General features: G+C 41.7%; 1 protein-coding gene across 1 annotated transcript in view; it reads left to right on the top strand.

The window, feature by feature from the left end:
• HIRA (histone cell cycle regulator) overlaps positions 1 to 13,775 on the top strand; it is an 88,956-nt gene extending 75,181 nt beyond the window's left edge. The window contains exons 23-25 of the mRNA XM_073628989.1: positions 2,824 to 2,987; positions 3,180 to 3,268; positions 7,327 to 13,775. Coding sequence (XP_073485090.1) covers positions 2,824 to 2,987; positions 3,180 to 3,268; positions 7,327 to 7,443 — 370 coding nt within the window. The 3' untranslated portion in view covers positions 7,444 to 13,775. The remainder of the gene's footprint in view (positions 1 to 2,823; positions 2,988 to 3,179; positions 3,269 to 7,326) is intronic.
• The last annotated feature ends 1,848 nt before the right edge of the window (positions 13,776 to 15,623 follow it).

Raw genomic sequence — 15,623 nt, forward strand, 5'->3', positions numbered from 1 at the left:
TCTTCCTCCTCCCAGAAATAAGAAGGAGAGCACTTAAGTTTGCATCCCAGGCATTCTAGACTAGTAAGAACACCTGAAAGCCGATCTCTCGATCCGACTGTAGAGAATTCTTCCTGTGACACAAAGGAAGTATTGGCTTGAGCCCCTGAAACCGTGGAAACACCAGAACACCATATAAGGGCAGGGATTCAGAGCTAATCTGACCCCTAGGGGGAGCTATTAAAGGGTAAACTCTGCAGGGGAGCCTCTCTTTTTGGCAAGGGAATCTGAGAGCCCCTATTTTCCTTCTCCCCACACCTCTGCCTGCAAGAAGTCATGGCTTGTTGATAGAGCTGGGCGATTTTCTCCCAAAAAAAAAAATCTGCGATTTTTTTAAAAAAAACAACTCTATTCACGATTTAAATCAAGTTTTTTATTTTATTTTATTTTTTTTTATGGACATCGCGCCAGTCCTGAGAATCTGCGGGCAGGAGTTTTTAGGCGAGGCCACGGCTTTGGCCTAGTCCACGGCGTCCGGCCTCGCAGACTAGGCCGAAGCTGTGGGCTCGCCTAAAAACTCCTGCCCACAGCTCCTCAGGACCGGCGCGGTGTCAGTGCTGGTCCTGGTGAATAAAAAAAAATCTAAAATAGATTTGCTGAAAATTTGAATCAATTTGACCTCTCGACTCGATTCAAGATTCAAATCGATTTTTTTCCCCCAGCCCTACTTGCTGACTGACCGCACCCCAAAAATACAACTGCCCCTGTACTTGCTGGCTTCCTGTGACAAGGATGCAGCTCATTTAGCAGTTGTGGAAGGCTGGATGCTGTATGGCACAGTGGGTAGTAAAACCCATAGAGTTGAATGAGACACAAGATGGTGCATGCGCAGTAGCACATGATGACATCATCCTGTGGAATACCATCTGGCTGCTCTTGTACACTGCCACAACCTATATATCACTCATATTAAAGGGGAAACTCTAGATTCTATGCTATCCTGCACCACATGCTCACAACACAGAAGAGGCACTGTAGAAACGGGGGAGGGGGGCTGTCATAACTCCTCAAACACAGAGGCAGCCACCAGTCTACACTGTGGGTCATTAGTATGAGCAAATTTCACCCATCATGGCGGGCATGCTCCACAGGTCCTTCAGACACTCCTCTCTAGGAGGATCGCTGCCCGGGACCTGTAGAAAACCCTGCCAGTGAGATCACTAGGTACACTGTACAGTGGAGTTCACTGCCCGCAGGATCCAGCACCAAATAGCAGATTTACTGGCTGTCCCCACTGGTGCATGCGGGGGCTGGGTACCATCGCAATTGGCCAGCAGGCTGTAGCGACTAATCAGGATAAGGCTTACTCCTCTCCAGAGAGCATGTAAGGAACAGGCATAGGGGAACACTTACACAAAACTGAGGTTTAGCTGAGCTTGGAGGGGTTATACTTCTAGGAACTCCTGACTTTTTTTTCTTTTGTGTCATTCACCTGAAGGTGGAAGAATAACTCACACAGTATCTGATGTATGATTTAAGAAATGGGGTTTTCAGTCCTCTCTGAGATCACAGCAGATATCATGTTGAAAATAGTGGTTGCCTAGACCAGTGTTTCTCAACTCCAGTCCTCAAGGCGCACCAACAGGTCAAGTTTTAAGGCTTTCCACTATTTTGCACAGGTGATTTGATCAGTTTCACTGCCTTAGTAATTACCACAGCCGTTTCATCTGAGTGAAATCCTGAAAACATGACCTGTTGGCGCGCCCTGAGGACTGGAGTTGACAAACACTGGCCTAGACATGTACTAAAAATAAGCAGGTGAAGTCTGAAATAGCCTTTTTTTAGTAGTAATCAAAACAAGAATATGTTGACTAAATCTTATCAATAGACAGACTGATGATTCACTGAACATGGGTGATGGGTGACCACACATTTGCTTGTCTCATTGATTGAGTTCAGGGACCAAACAATGCTTTCAGCAGCTTGTCTTTTATAAATTCAAAAAATTTAACATTTCTAGTAAAAAAATATCCCCATAGACTGTTTTAATAAGATGATCATTTGTGACAAACGTAAGGAATGGATGATACAGGGCAGTGTTTTTCAACCTTTTTTCAGTCAAGGCACCATTTAAAATTCTGCACAATCTTGAGGCACCCCATTCTAAAATATAAAACACTAAACTAATAGTTTTATATATTGCAGCAGTATCCACACACGTAGGACACCCAACGTTAGAGGCGATTTATTTCTCCACCTTTTGCACATTGGTACTGACTAGTGCTGCGAGAGCAGCAGCAAAGGGGGCAAACAAGGACACCGACAGGCGTCCAACATCCTCATTATCAACTTATGGCGTCATCAGTTGTTAGGATGCCAGCAGCTGGCCTGCATGGTGCTAAATGGTGTAATTCTGCTCAACAAAAACTTGTGGCTTTGTGTAAAAGGCAGACTTGATCGTCCCACTAGTTTGACAATTTTGGGGCAGTTTTAGGCACCTCTAAAGAACCCAGATGGCAACTCAGGGTGCAGTGGAACCCTGGTTGAAAAATGCTGGCATACTGCAACACAAATTCATGTTGCCTTTTGATAGGCATTTCTTTGCCCTTAATGCGGTGCCTCTCCTGGAGAAAGGAGTTTTGTTTTTTTTTTTGTTTTTTTGTCTATGGAGATTAACGTGGGCCTGGCAGGGAAGGCAGGGTCTTATTACCACTTACTCGCCATAAGATGTTTGCCCATGTATGACTAGCCTATGAAAACTGGAGATATCAGAAGCAAAGATTATAACATATCACATGCTCATGCACAATTTGTCTGATTTGTACCTTTTTGTGTCCACTGTAGTGCAGGCAGACAGGCTGCTCGTCTTTTCACAATGCCTCATCAGGTACAACAGGAGACCACCATGGCTTACCTGGAGAATCAGATTGCAGCTGCCCTCATTCTACAGTCCAGCCAGGAGTACCGATACTGGCTGTTCATCTATGCACGCTTCCTTGTTAATGAAGGTGAGCCGCACTACAGAAATCTAATACAGTTAAAAAAAATAAATGGTTGCATATATTCTTAAAGAAAATTACATGGCCAACTTGCAGTTTAACCAACATTATGTATCCTAATGAATGTTCTAGTGATGTTATTTGGGCAAAATATAGCTTTGATCTCTAAAGCCTGTTTTATGATGACATTACGCTATGCAGGTTTTGAGCAGAAGCTGCGGGAGGTTTGTCAGGATCTTCTGGGCCCAGTCCATCGATCATCTGGCAGCCAGTGGGAATCAAGAATCTTGGTAAGTGTAAAGCTGGCCATAAATGGGTAGAATTTCGAATGAAAGTTCTATGGAAAAGAAGGTTCTAAGAAAGTTGTTTTTTTGTTTGTTTTTTTTCTAATCATTAGTGGGGTCAAATCAACCTTCATTTTAAACCGCAGTGATGAGAAAATTTGAAGGAGCAAGATGGACATTTTTTCTCAAATTAATTAATTTCTAACAGTATATATGGCTTTTGTTCAGTAAAGTCTATTCATTCCAAAAGCAAACATTCTTTTGAACGAAATTCGAATGCTTTGAGAATTTTGGTACAAATTTTTTTAAGACTTTTTTCCTAAGAATTTTCTTTACAATTTTTTATACAACTAGAGGAGCATTTATCATTCTCTAAAGAATGCCTTCCTGCATAAATCATTGAGTCTTGTAGCCATTACCAAAAACATAATTTGGACCAACAGGATACATGTTTATTGCACATCCTTATGTTTTTAATTTCTAATACCATAGTATTTTTTTTTTTTACACATTTTTCAAAAAAACAAGAATACAAAAGATACAGAAATGTGATAATTTAGCAAAGTACGTTATCAATTACATGTTAAATATTTCACCCTTGTGTTCAAGAAAGACTACATCAAATTTCAAGTCAAAACAGTATACAGTGTGAACATTCAGTAAACCGCTAAGCTTATGTATGTTGGGTGACCACAAGTAATGGAAAGTTTTGAACATTTTGCGGGCAAAATTAGATTGATATAGATGAAGGAAGGAAGATAAATTGTTGAGCTCTTTTGCACCTTCTTTTAGTCCTCCACAAGGAGGACAAAGGGAGAGATTTACTAAAACATGCACACAGAATCTGGTGCAGCTGTGCATAGTAACCAATCAGTTTCTAACTTCAGCTTGTTTAGTTAAAGTGTTTATAAAACCTAAATATTTTTTACCTTAATGCATTCTTTGTGAGGTAAAAAAATATTTAGGCTGACCATTTTTGCATACACGGGTAGCTTTGACCATAGAGTTAACCCTCTCTACCTCAAATCAGGATATTGCTATCTCTATTCAACGCTCTTAGTGTATTGTTGCACCCAGCTATTCTCCCCTTCTGTGGAGAAGGTCTCTCTACCTATACTTATAGCTATATGGTTATGGTTTTACACCAAACCAAGTTTTATTTTCAAGCTTTAGATTTGTGTCATGTAGTTTTGCTCCTCTGTGATCTTGAGGTACAACACAGACTTTGGCATATTACAGTGGGGACGGAAAGTATTCAGACCCCTTTAAATTTTTCACTCTGTTATATTGCAGCCATTTTCTAAAATCATTTAAGTTCATTTTTTTTTCCTCATTAATGTACACACAGCACCCCATATTGACAAAAAAAAACACAGAATTGTTGACATTTTTGCAGATTTATTAAAAAAGAAAAACTGAAATATCACATGGTCCTAAGTATTCAGACCCTTTGCTGTGACACTAATATTTAACTCAGGTGCTGTCCATTTCTTCTGATCATCCTTGAGATGGTTCTACACCTTCATTTGAGTCCAGCTGTGTTTGATTATACTGATTGGACTTGATTAGGAAAGCCACACACCTGTCTATATAAGACCTTACAGCTCACAGTGCATGTCAGAGCAAATGAGAATCATGAGGTCAAAGGAACTGCCTGAAGAGTTCAGAGACAGAATTGTGGCAAGGCACAGATCTGGCCAAGGTTACAAAAAAAATTCTGCTGCACCTAAGGTTCCTAAGAGCACAGTGGCCTCCATAATCCTTAAATGGAAGACGTTTGGGATGACCAGAACCCTTCCTAGAGCTGGCCGTCCGGCCAGACTGAGCTATCGGGGGAGAAGGGCCTTGGTGAGAGAGGTAAAGAAGAACCCAAAGATCACTGTGGCTGAGCTCCAGAGATGCAGTCGGGAGATGGGAGAAAGTTGTAGAAAGTCAACCATCACTGTAGCCCTCCATCAGTCGGGGCTGTATGGCAGAGTGGCCCGATGGAAGCCTCTCCTCAGTGCAAGACACATGAAAGCCTGCATGGAGTTTGCTAAAAAAAACACCTAAAGGACTCCAAGATGGTGAGAAATAAGATTCTCTGGTCTGATCAGACCAAGATAGAACTTTTTGGCCTCAATTCTATACGGTATGTGTGGAGAAAACCAGGTACTGCTCATCACTTCTCCAATACAGTCCCAACAGTGAAGCATGGTGGTGGCAGCATCATGCTGTGGGGATGTTTTTCAGCTGCAGGGACAGGACGACTGGTTGCAATTGAGGGAAAGATGAATGCGGCCAAGTACAGGGATATCCTGGACAAAAACCTTCTCCAGAGTGCTCAGGACCTCAGACTGGGCCGAAGGTTTACCTCCCTACAAGACAATGACCCTAAGCACACAGCTAAAATTATGAAGGAGTGGCTTCGCAACAACTCCATGACTGTTCTTGAATGGCCCAGCCAAAGCCCTGACTTAAACCCAATTGAGCATCTCTGGAGAGACCTAAAAATGGCTGTCCACCAACGTTTACCATCCAACCTGACAGAACTGGAGAGGATCTGCAAGGAGGAATGGCAGAGGATCCCCAAATCAAGGTGTGAAAAACTTGTTGCATCTTTCCCAAAAAGACTCATGGCTGTATTAGATCAAAAGAGTGCTTCTACTACATACTGAGCAAAGGGTCTGAATACTTACGACCATGTGATATTTCAGTTTTTCTTTTTTAGTAAATCTGCAAAAATGTCAACAATTCTGTGTTTTTCTGTCAATATGAGGTGCTGTGTGTACATTAATGAGGAAAAAAATGAACTTAAATGATTTTAGCAAATGGCTGCAATATAACAAACAGTGAAAAATTTAAGGGGGTCTGAATACTTTCCGTTCCCACTGTATGTGTCAATGTTTCTGTTTTTTGTTGGGGGTTTTTTCTCTCGTGGATGACAAACTTTATTATAGTCTATGGAACTAAAAAATATTTAGGCATGAGTATCGCTCCCTCACCCCCCTCCACCCACACTTACCTGAGCCCTAAGTCGATCCAGCTCAGTGCCCATCTGTAGCTCCTCTCAATTCCTCTTGCAGGCTTTGCTGAGGCAGGCTCCCGCTGCTGTCAAAGCCAGTGATGAGGGAGAGCAGGGCCGATGTTTTTCTACACAGATGCAGGCAACAGAGCTCAGGAGTGAGCACACAGGTGGGCCCCCATAGGAAGAATTTTCCTATGGCATACCACTGAGAAGAGAGAGCCAGGAGCATCGGCGGGGGACCCAAGAAGAGGAAGTTCAGGGCTGCTCTGTGCAGAAGTAAATATAGACTGGTTTGTTTATTTTTTAATTGTTTTTGTGTTTACAATCACTTTAAGCTTTGGCAATAATCTAGAAACTTATTGGTTATTGTGTGTACCAGTTTTAGTAAATCTTCTTTTTTTTTTTTTTTGGATAGATTTTTTTAAATGGATAGAGTGGAGGGGAATTAGAACCCCTGTCAGTTTTTATTTCTCTCTGTGCCCCTGTTAGGGAGATTCCCCCTCTCTGTTTGTCCTGTTTACCATTACCATTGAAAGTGAAGAAAATCCCTAATTTTTGGGTTGTCCCCAGAAAAGTAATAGAGGGGCAGTCTTTCAATGGGGACAGTAGTTCTGATAATGTGGGGGTCCCTAAGGGATTCCCTTAATTTGTAGGGATTTCCTCTTACTTCCTGTTTAGCTATGGAACAGGCAGAATCAGCCAGGTTTATATGTAAATTTATATTCTGCTTTTAAAGGATCAGGATTATTTTATTTTACACTTTAACCGAGAAATGGCAGTGACAGACACAGCGGCATCATGTATCACAGAGCTGAATGGCAAACCCAGATGTAGGTGTGCCATAATGGGCAATTATGTTATGCATAGTTGCAGTTTATGGCAAGAGCTGCAGACCCTCAGTCACGCTAGTTTTCTTTTTAGGCTCTTATCAACCTATTTAAGTGAAATAAATATATAAGTTCACTAATCCAATTAACCTTTAGTAAACCATCCCCAATGTCTACTATTCAACCTTTTGTGTCATGGCTTTTAATTTTGTCCTTATCTTGTTGTCCAGGGTTATCGTAAAAGAGAGCTGCTTAAGGAACTACTCCCACTTATTGGACAGAATCTTCGATTTCAGCGACTCTTTACCGAGTATCAAGAGCAACTGGACAGTTTAAGGGACAAATAACTTTGGTTCACATCCAGATTCTCCTCTTTGGTTGTTCTCCTTTGCGTAAATGCCTGCAAGTTTAGGAAGATGAACAGCAAGGCAGCTTCCGCTGTGAGAAACAATGGTGCTGAGGGGAAGATGCATGGACATTGGGATGACACAATCTGCTCTAGCCTGTTGAGCACCAGCTAGAAGCCCTGTATCCATTATGTCTTTCACATTTGCTGAAAGACTGAGAGTTTCTGTTAAAACATTAGAAATTGAATGAGAAGATAATAGTCGTCGTTTGCAAGAAAAGCACAGTATGTTATTGAAACACTTGAATTGCGCGCTACCCTATCCATAATGAGGGTTGTGTCCCATTGCTTAGCCAAGATCTTGCACTATACTAAGTAACAATGATGGGTACAACAGTGTGTCATTTTGCAGCCTGATTTCACCTTTAAATATAGAAAAATGCTGCCCCATCGCAGACTATTTTTGTATTAGACTTTGATAACTTGTAATTACATTTTCAATGCCCAACCCCAAATACCTACATTTCTGCTGAATGTAGGATGCTATTATGATGAATACTGTGTCTAAGTAATACAATAGACGATTCTGTACTCATTCAGTTTTTAATTTTCAAATGTTTGTAAAAGACAGGGTTTTTTTCCATTCCTTTTCTAATTACCGAATAAAAAAAAAAAAAAATTGCATTTTTTTTTTTCCTTTTTTTTTTTTTTTTTTTTTTTTTTTTTTACAAACTATTAAAATCATGAGTTGTAAAGAGATGATAGGGGCAACTGTTTTTGTATTAAAAGGAGATTTTCTGGGCCTTTTTGTCTGCCATGCTCCATTAATGGGGTCCTCTAGGATAGGGATGTAACTTGGCTTGGCTGACTGAAAATTGGATACTCAGATATATATAACATCAGTTACAGAGCATTCTTTTTTATATAATCACTTATTGATTCTCTTCCACCTGTGATACGGGGAAGTTGTAAGGAGCACACACTCCCAGGTCCCTATCAAAAATGCAGCAGTTTGTCTTGCTCTTAATTATGGGCAACTGAAATTAACGTCAGATGTTTTTTGTTCACTGGATTCAGATTTAGATCTGAGTCTTATCACCACCAAACAGTAAATGTGAACCCCCTTCACAACCATTTCATACAATAAAATTAGAAGTTTACGTCGTTCTCTGCTTTTCTCTAGTCCTGAAAGGAAATTGGAAAATTATTTAATGCTGAACTCCATGGAAATATCAAACTGAGGCCCAGCGCAGCAAAAGTGCATGACAAATATCCCCTTTATATTCTATCTAATTGTGAACATCTGTGTGCTGCGTCCTGCTTGTTACATCTTTAGTGCCCTGTTTGAGAAACACACCAAAAATGCACCTTCCATTATAGTCAAACAAAAAGCACCACGTGGTGGTTTTGGGTGGTTTTTTGAGTCACATCAACTTTTTTTCCGATTGACCAGTGATACAAAAGTCTTGTTTTTTTTTTTAATTTAAAGATTAAAAAACATGTTATACTTACCTGTTCTGTGCAGAAGTTTTGCACAGTGCAGCCCATATTCTCCTCTTCTCGGGTCCCTCACCAGCGCTTCTGGCGCCTCCCTCCTGCTGAGTACCCTTACAGCAAGCAGCTTGCTATGGGGGGCACCCAAGACAAGCCGCTGCTCAGTGAGTCTATTCAGACAGGGAGCTGCAGCTCAGCCCGCCTGCTCTCCTCCATTGGCTCACTGACTTTGACAGCAGCGGGAGCCAATGGCAACCAGCTGTCTCAGCCAATGAGGGAGTATCTCGGACAGCTGAGACTCTCATGCAACATCGCTGGATCAAATGGGTCTCAAGTAAGTATGAGGGGGGCTGCTGCACACACAAGTTTTCTTTGTTTTTTTTATCTTAATGCATGGAATGCATTAGAATAAAAAAAACCTTCTGACTTTAGAACCACGTTAACTGCTCGTTGGTACCATTAAAAAGTAATTTTACCTACCTTGCTCCCTGGCAGCCAGTGCTGTCTACTTCGCTCTGGATCGTGTGTGGTCTCTCATTCTCCTTACAATGCAGCTTGCTGGTCCTGTGTTGTATGGGATGACATCAGAGTGCTTGCATCCAATGGAGGGCGGAAGAGAACCGACTTCAGGGAAACCGTTGCAGAGGAAACTGAGAGCAAGAAATAATATAGGTAAAACTGATTTTTAGCGATACTCTAGACTAGAGAAAGCAAGCATTAACCCTTGCAGTGCAATGGTAGTCCCGCAGAGTTTAGCTTTAAGATGCTCACTGTAATTTCTTTTCTGTCATTATCTAATGTCGGCCTGTGATATGTTAAAATTTGCCCCCTTAAACCCTGAGGACATCCTGCTATCTTTCCTTAAAGTGTATGACTAGGCAAAAATAAAAAGCATTTCTTATGTGAACTCTCACCTTGTAAAACAACCCATTCAGTTTAAAATTGAAATGAAAAGCAAAACATTTGTGTATAGATATAAAAAGTACATTATAAATACTTTTTTTTTAATTCGTTTACGTGACCATATAATCTCGGTTCTCAGTTGAATAAGGGGCTTGGGGAGGTGGGGGTGAAGAAACAGCAGTACAAGGCTGTGCGGGGGCGGGGTTAACAGCAGAAGTCTGATGTTCGGAGGATAGGCAGGCTGCTCTCCCAGCCCAACCAGAAAACTGACCACGTTGGGATGGATTTGCTGTCATGCCTAGCATGAGCAGTTTGAAATAAGAAAGCAGAGGGACTGGCAGGATAATCAGGTATTTTACACAAAGGAAACGATACAAAAAGAACAGAATACTATTTAACACATCTGGAATATGAAATTTTGGGGTAACATTCTTTAAAGGTGATACTCTAAACATACAATGTGTAAATGCCATTATCCCTTCTATTTATGTATAAAGATCACGCTACTATTTCATATATATATAAAAAAAAGAAAATCTGACTATCATATTTAGTCATTGCTGTTCAACGGTCACATGACATTTCACAGGTCTTTCCCAGCCTCACTGAAGGAGTTTCACTTTGTTCACACTGTAAAGATATCTGGAGAAAGTTCTGCCAATTACAGGCTGTGTCACGCCCCTCCAGCCTGTGTCTATATGCTGGCACAACAGAGAGGTGAAGCCTCCACAATCACCAGCTTATATGCTGCCCCCAAGCTGTTTAGCAATACGTGGACATAGAGAGGAAGGAGACTGTCATTTACCACTGCATATGCCCACATGTGTGACTATAGTCATGTTGGCTGCACAGATAAGCAAAAGGAGGCAATGGAAGGGAACTGAAATTGAAGCATGCTCTGCAGGTATGGCAATGGCAGGTCTACACAATCTCAAGCTGCGGGGACACAGACAAGGAGGAAGGGACAGTGAACAGCAGGATCAGCCAGGATTTTTGCAGAATACAGAAAACAAATTATGTATGAACAGAATGACATATAGCATGTATTGACAATTGTTAATAATTTGTGACTGACACTTTAATTGTACATCACATCACAGGACACAGAGGGCTACATATGCATGACTACTTGAGTCATGCTGCCACCTTCAGATGAATGGACACTGGCCAAAAAAAGTTATTCTCCACCTAGGCATAACCCCTCCCAGCTCCGCTAAGCTTCAGTTTTTAGCTATTCAAGAAAATCAGAATTAAAAGTATGGCATTTTATGCATAGTCACACTGGTCCAGCTTGGACGAATGTGACCATGTATACACCATACCTGTGGGATCCCTCTAAAAATAGTAAACCCTGCTAATCCAGTGCTCTCCACTAGCTTCCATGTCCCATGCCAAGGGGCTGCCCTGCTACAGTGTAAACACAGGAGGTGTTCTAAATTACCACAAACAAAAACATTAACAGAATTGATACATTTAAATTGCCCTCCAAGACCCCAAATATATTTATATATGTGCCGTGAACACACAAACCCCCCTGAACATAGCCCAAACGGGGCAGACAGAATACCTGATGGTTGCTACCAACAATGGCACCTCAACTGTGCACCCTCTATCTAATGCAGATGTTGGTACACGTGGCAGGGGATCTCAATTGTCTGTCACTCTTTGCCTCCCCCCCCCCTTTTCAAGCCCTGCATAGTCTAGCCCCAGAATAACGCCTCTGGATTTCATAACGAATAGCTTGCTGCCGTGATGACATCACCTCCACATGTTCATAGGGCTAGGCTGGCAGCCATGGCAACCTGAAGTGCATTGGGAAATAGCCCCACCTCACCCATGCCAACTGGTAACCACAGCCACATGGTGAAAAGTCTGCCCCTCTACGGCTCACCACCAAAAAGGTAAACAAAGGGGAGAGAAAAGCAATATTAATCACTTGACCTCCGGAAAGGTTTTACAACCTTTATGACAATGGCATTTTTTTTTTTTTTTTTGCTATTCAGCACTGCGCTACTTTAACTGGCAATTGCTCAGTCATGCCAAACTACGCAAATTAAATGTATATAATTTTTTCACACAAATAGTGCTTTCCTTTGGTGGTATTTGATCACTACTGGTTTTTTTCAATTTTTCATAATATAATGAAAAAATACTGAACATTTCTGTTTTAAAACCTATTCAAAAATTAAACTTTCTTCAAAAACTATGGCCAACATGTATTTTGCTACATGTCTTTGGTAAAAACCAAACTGCGTTATTGGGGACACTAGTATAGTTCTGATTGTGATCAAGATATTGATCCGTATAGACTCTAGTAACGGCGATGATAGTGTGTTTAGCAATCTGGCGCTAACTGACACTGGCAGGGGGGGGACACTAACGTCAGTAGTGACACTAATACAGTGATCATACGGTACTAATGACACTGGCTGGGGTGACAGGAGGGCAACCAAGTTAACTGTGTGCCTAACAAGTGTTTGTGTGCTGTTTTTACGTACAGCTCTTGCTGGGTCTCTCCTTGCTTTCAGTTCTGAACTGTAACAAAGCAGGGAGAGACCCAGCCAATATCTGTGTGTATTCACAACCACACAGATCTCAGTGCTGTGATTGGCCACAGCCGATCAGAAGGTACACAGCCAAAATCATTGCCTTTACCCTGCTGACAAGCTTGTGCTGTATCCAATCTTAGCACAGTTCAGCAGGGGGCGTATATATGTGTGCTTCTAAACCAGGAAGTCCATCACGGCATGTGTGTACATTGTAGGGTACTGCTGCTGGTCGGCATGGAGTTAAAGATGCACCATAAAAAATACACCAACTTATATAATATACAATTATTACACACACTATGGCTTAGTCCCTATACATCCAATAACATGTACACAGTGACTTCTGTGGTATGCAGTACCGCATGTGGCCAGAGGTAGGGGGGCGCCAGAGACACACGGGAACCTAGTGGCTCTGAGTGCATCCGAGCGGCTCCAAATGTCACCAGCTCCACCCCCCCCCGCACTTCTGGCCAAATGTGGTACTGCACACCGCAGAGGCTTGAATCCTACTTGTTTTGCAAGACAGCGCTCGCAGACCGAGTAAGGATTTTTAAAAAATAATAGCTCCTATTGCGAAACACTCGTTAACCACGTTACTCGCAATCTGAGGTATTACTGTATTGTATATTTTATCAACAAGCTGATTTTCAGATCAGCCTGGGGATAAAGAGTGATAGATCTTACTACATATTTACTCTCATTAAACAAATGGTTTAAGGCTAATTAGTTCATTTAAAAGTCAAGTTCACCTTTTAGAACATGTTACACCTGTATTTAGGATGTAACATGTTCTAGCTGACCCCCCTACAGTGGACGGGGTTTCTTCTCCTCACATTTTAAAAACAGTGCAGCTGTATGGGGCTCCACCTGCACAGCCGTGTCATTCATTCACAGCATTCTGTGAATGAAGGAACTACAAGTCCCATCTTCCACCAAGACAGACCGACTTGTAGTTTAAATGAACTGTGAGCGTGCTAATCAGTACACTCCTAGTCCCTTCACACTGCCTACAACTGAAACTGACAGCCCATACAGAGGTGCGTGCACAGAGCTTTAGACAGTGTGTGCAGGAGCTCTGACATTACACCTGCGATCTGCTGATTGCGGGTGAAATACTTTGCAGGCTGCTGTTTTAAAAAATTATAAATGCACATTTTTTAACTTGCCAAAATATGTACATTTATTATTTTTAAATTAAAGGTAACCCACAGAGGCTTACCCAATTATATATTTGCTGCATTTCCACTACATCTCCTCTAAGCTGTTTAAAATGGGTATGGTCTAGGTAGGAATGCCACATAGATCCTGGAAATCTTATATACCTGCCATGACACTGTCCCAAGCTATATCTCTATTGGGTGAGAGTAGTGAATAACTTAAAGCAGAACTCCAGGGAAAAAAAAAACAAATTTCACTTTCAGTGGGGCTGTGCCTGCACTGCATGGGTTAACTGCTCATTTTGTCTAGGGGTGAGCACAAATTTTATACTCACTTGAACCGCCGATCCTCTGGAAAACCAAGCTCCCCCCACATCCAGCGGTGGACTGTTCCTGCCATCCTCACGTTCAGAGCCGGTCTATGGGCGTGCTGATGTCAGGAACAGTCCACTGCACAAGACCACTAGGCTGTGGAGGGGCAGGAGCGGAAGGGACCGGTCTTGCGGTAACAGAATCAGCAGGATAGGTAAGTATAAATCCGCTCTGCAATCCCCTAGAAATAAAACTGGCAGTTAACATGTATTTTTTTCCCCAGAGTTTTTTCTTTAAAATAGAGTATTTACATATATATGTTGACCCAAAGCAGTGCATCCTGGGTAAAATGGACACCCTTGAGAGATTGTGCCCCTAAGCTCATTTCCATATATTGGAAGTCCAAAAAAACTCACCCACACTAACTGAATGGATTAAACATGTTGGTGATGCCCTTCGGTTAGAGCGTTTATATATACCAGCACAGAGGCTGTCCAGACAAATTTTAATCGGTTAGATACACCAAGTCTAAGCCCGTTGGACCTAGTGGTTGGTCAGCTGGGAATTCATGGTGGAAACGTTGGCCCTTATTATTTTGACTGTATCTCCCTCTGAGTCTAGCTCAATATATCTCAGCATGCTTTTTAATAACCACAGCATTTGCTTTTGTATGTGTCTTTGTAATATTACCTGGATGAGTATACTGAATTCCTATCTTTTTGTGCTCTGTATAATGCCATGACCACTGGATTTGTACAAAAACATTTTGTAAAAGCTTTCTAATAAAGTTCTTTGCTGTTTAAGAAAAAAAATAAAAGTGAACTTATTCTTTATGTCTGGGAAAACATTGCCCTTTGTACTTTTAATTTGCAGGTGGCGATTTAAAAAGTCTTAGTTTTGAGTATAATGTGTCAGTTTTTAGCTAGTGACTCATGTGCCTACTGTTGTACCCCACCAGGTACAGCATTTTATGTGAAATTGGACTTTTTAAAACATTTTATATTTTGTTATATTTAAGAACAGATATGCGGGCATGTGCTAGGAGTATGTATGTGTGGTTGTGTTGAGAAATGTTTTAAAGAGTATCTTAATACATTTCATTGTATATATACAATGACAATAAAGTATTATCTACCTTGTTTTTCTGAATATCTCCTTTCATAGGAATAGGTTAGAAAATAGGGGACTAAAGCCTAATACCTCTTTTGGGACTTCATCTAGATCAGTTGCTATGGCCAGAAGACCAAGATGGATTGTACCCAGAGCCTGCATGCAGAAGCAGGATAGGCTGTACTGTTGCCAGTTGGTGCTGGATCCTGTAGACAGCGATCACCAGGATACCAGTTGACCTTGCTGGCAGCTTTACAGGTCTAGGGCAATGTTCCCTCTGACCCTGCAACATGGACTGGTGAGGGCCTCTGGAATAGGTGGAGCAGGGGGCAGTCTTTCCCTACAGTGCATCCTGTGTTTTGGTGCCATTAGGCAGTTTTTTTGCAGACTAAGTGATACACTGCAGTAACATTCAAAAGGGGTGGACCAGCATAGTGATATCATTGAGCGCAACTGCACATGTCATTTTGTCGGTTCCCTGGGCACAGTAACACATGCCTTGCAGGCTTCTACAGCATAGAACAGCCAGAGGTTCAGATACTCTGCCAAAGCCCCTGCACAAAGCAGCAGCTTCAGCACTAGGGCGTAGTAAGTATCACACTTGTTCATCAGGGGTAACTGCAACTTAGGTGTGTATCAAAGGCATATAAATGCTT

Source organism: Aquarana catesbeiana, linkage group LG01 (genome assembly GCF_042186555.1).
Source record: "Aquarana catesbeiana isolate 2022-GZ linkage group LG01, ASM4218655v1, whole genome shotgun sequence".
Taxonomy (NCBI): domain Eukaryota; kingdom Metazoa; phylum Chordata; class Amphibia; order Anura; family Ranidae; genus Aquarana; species Aquarana catesbeiana.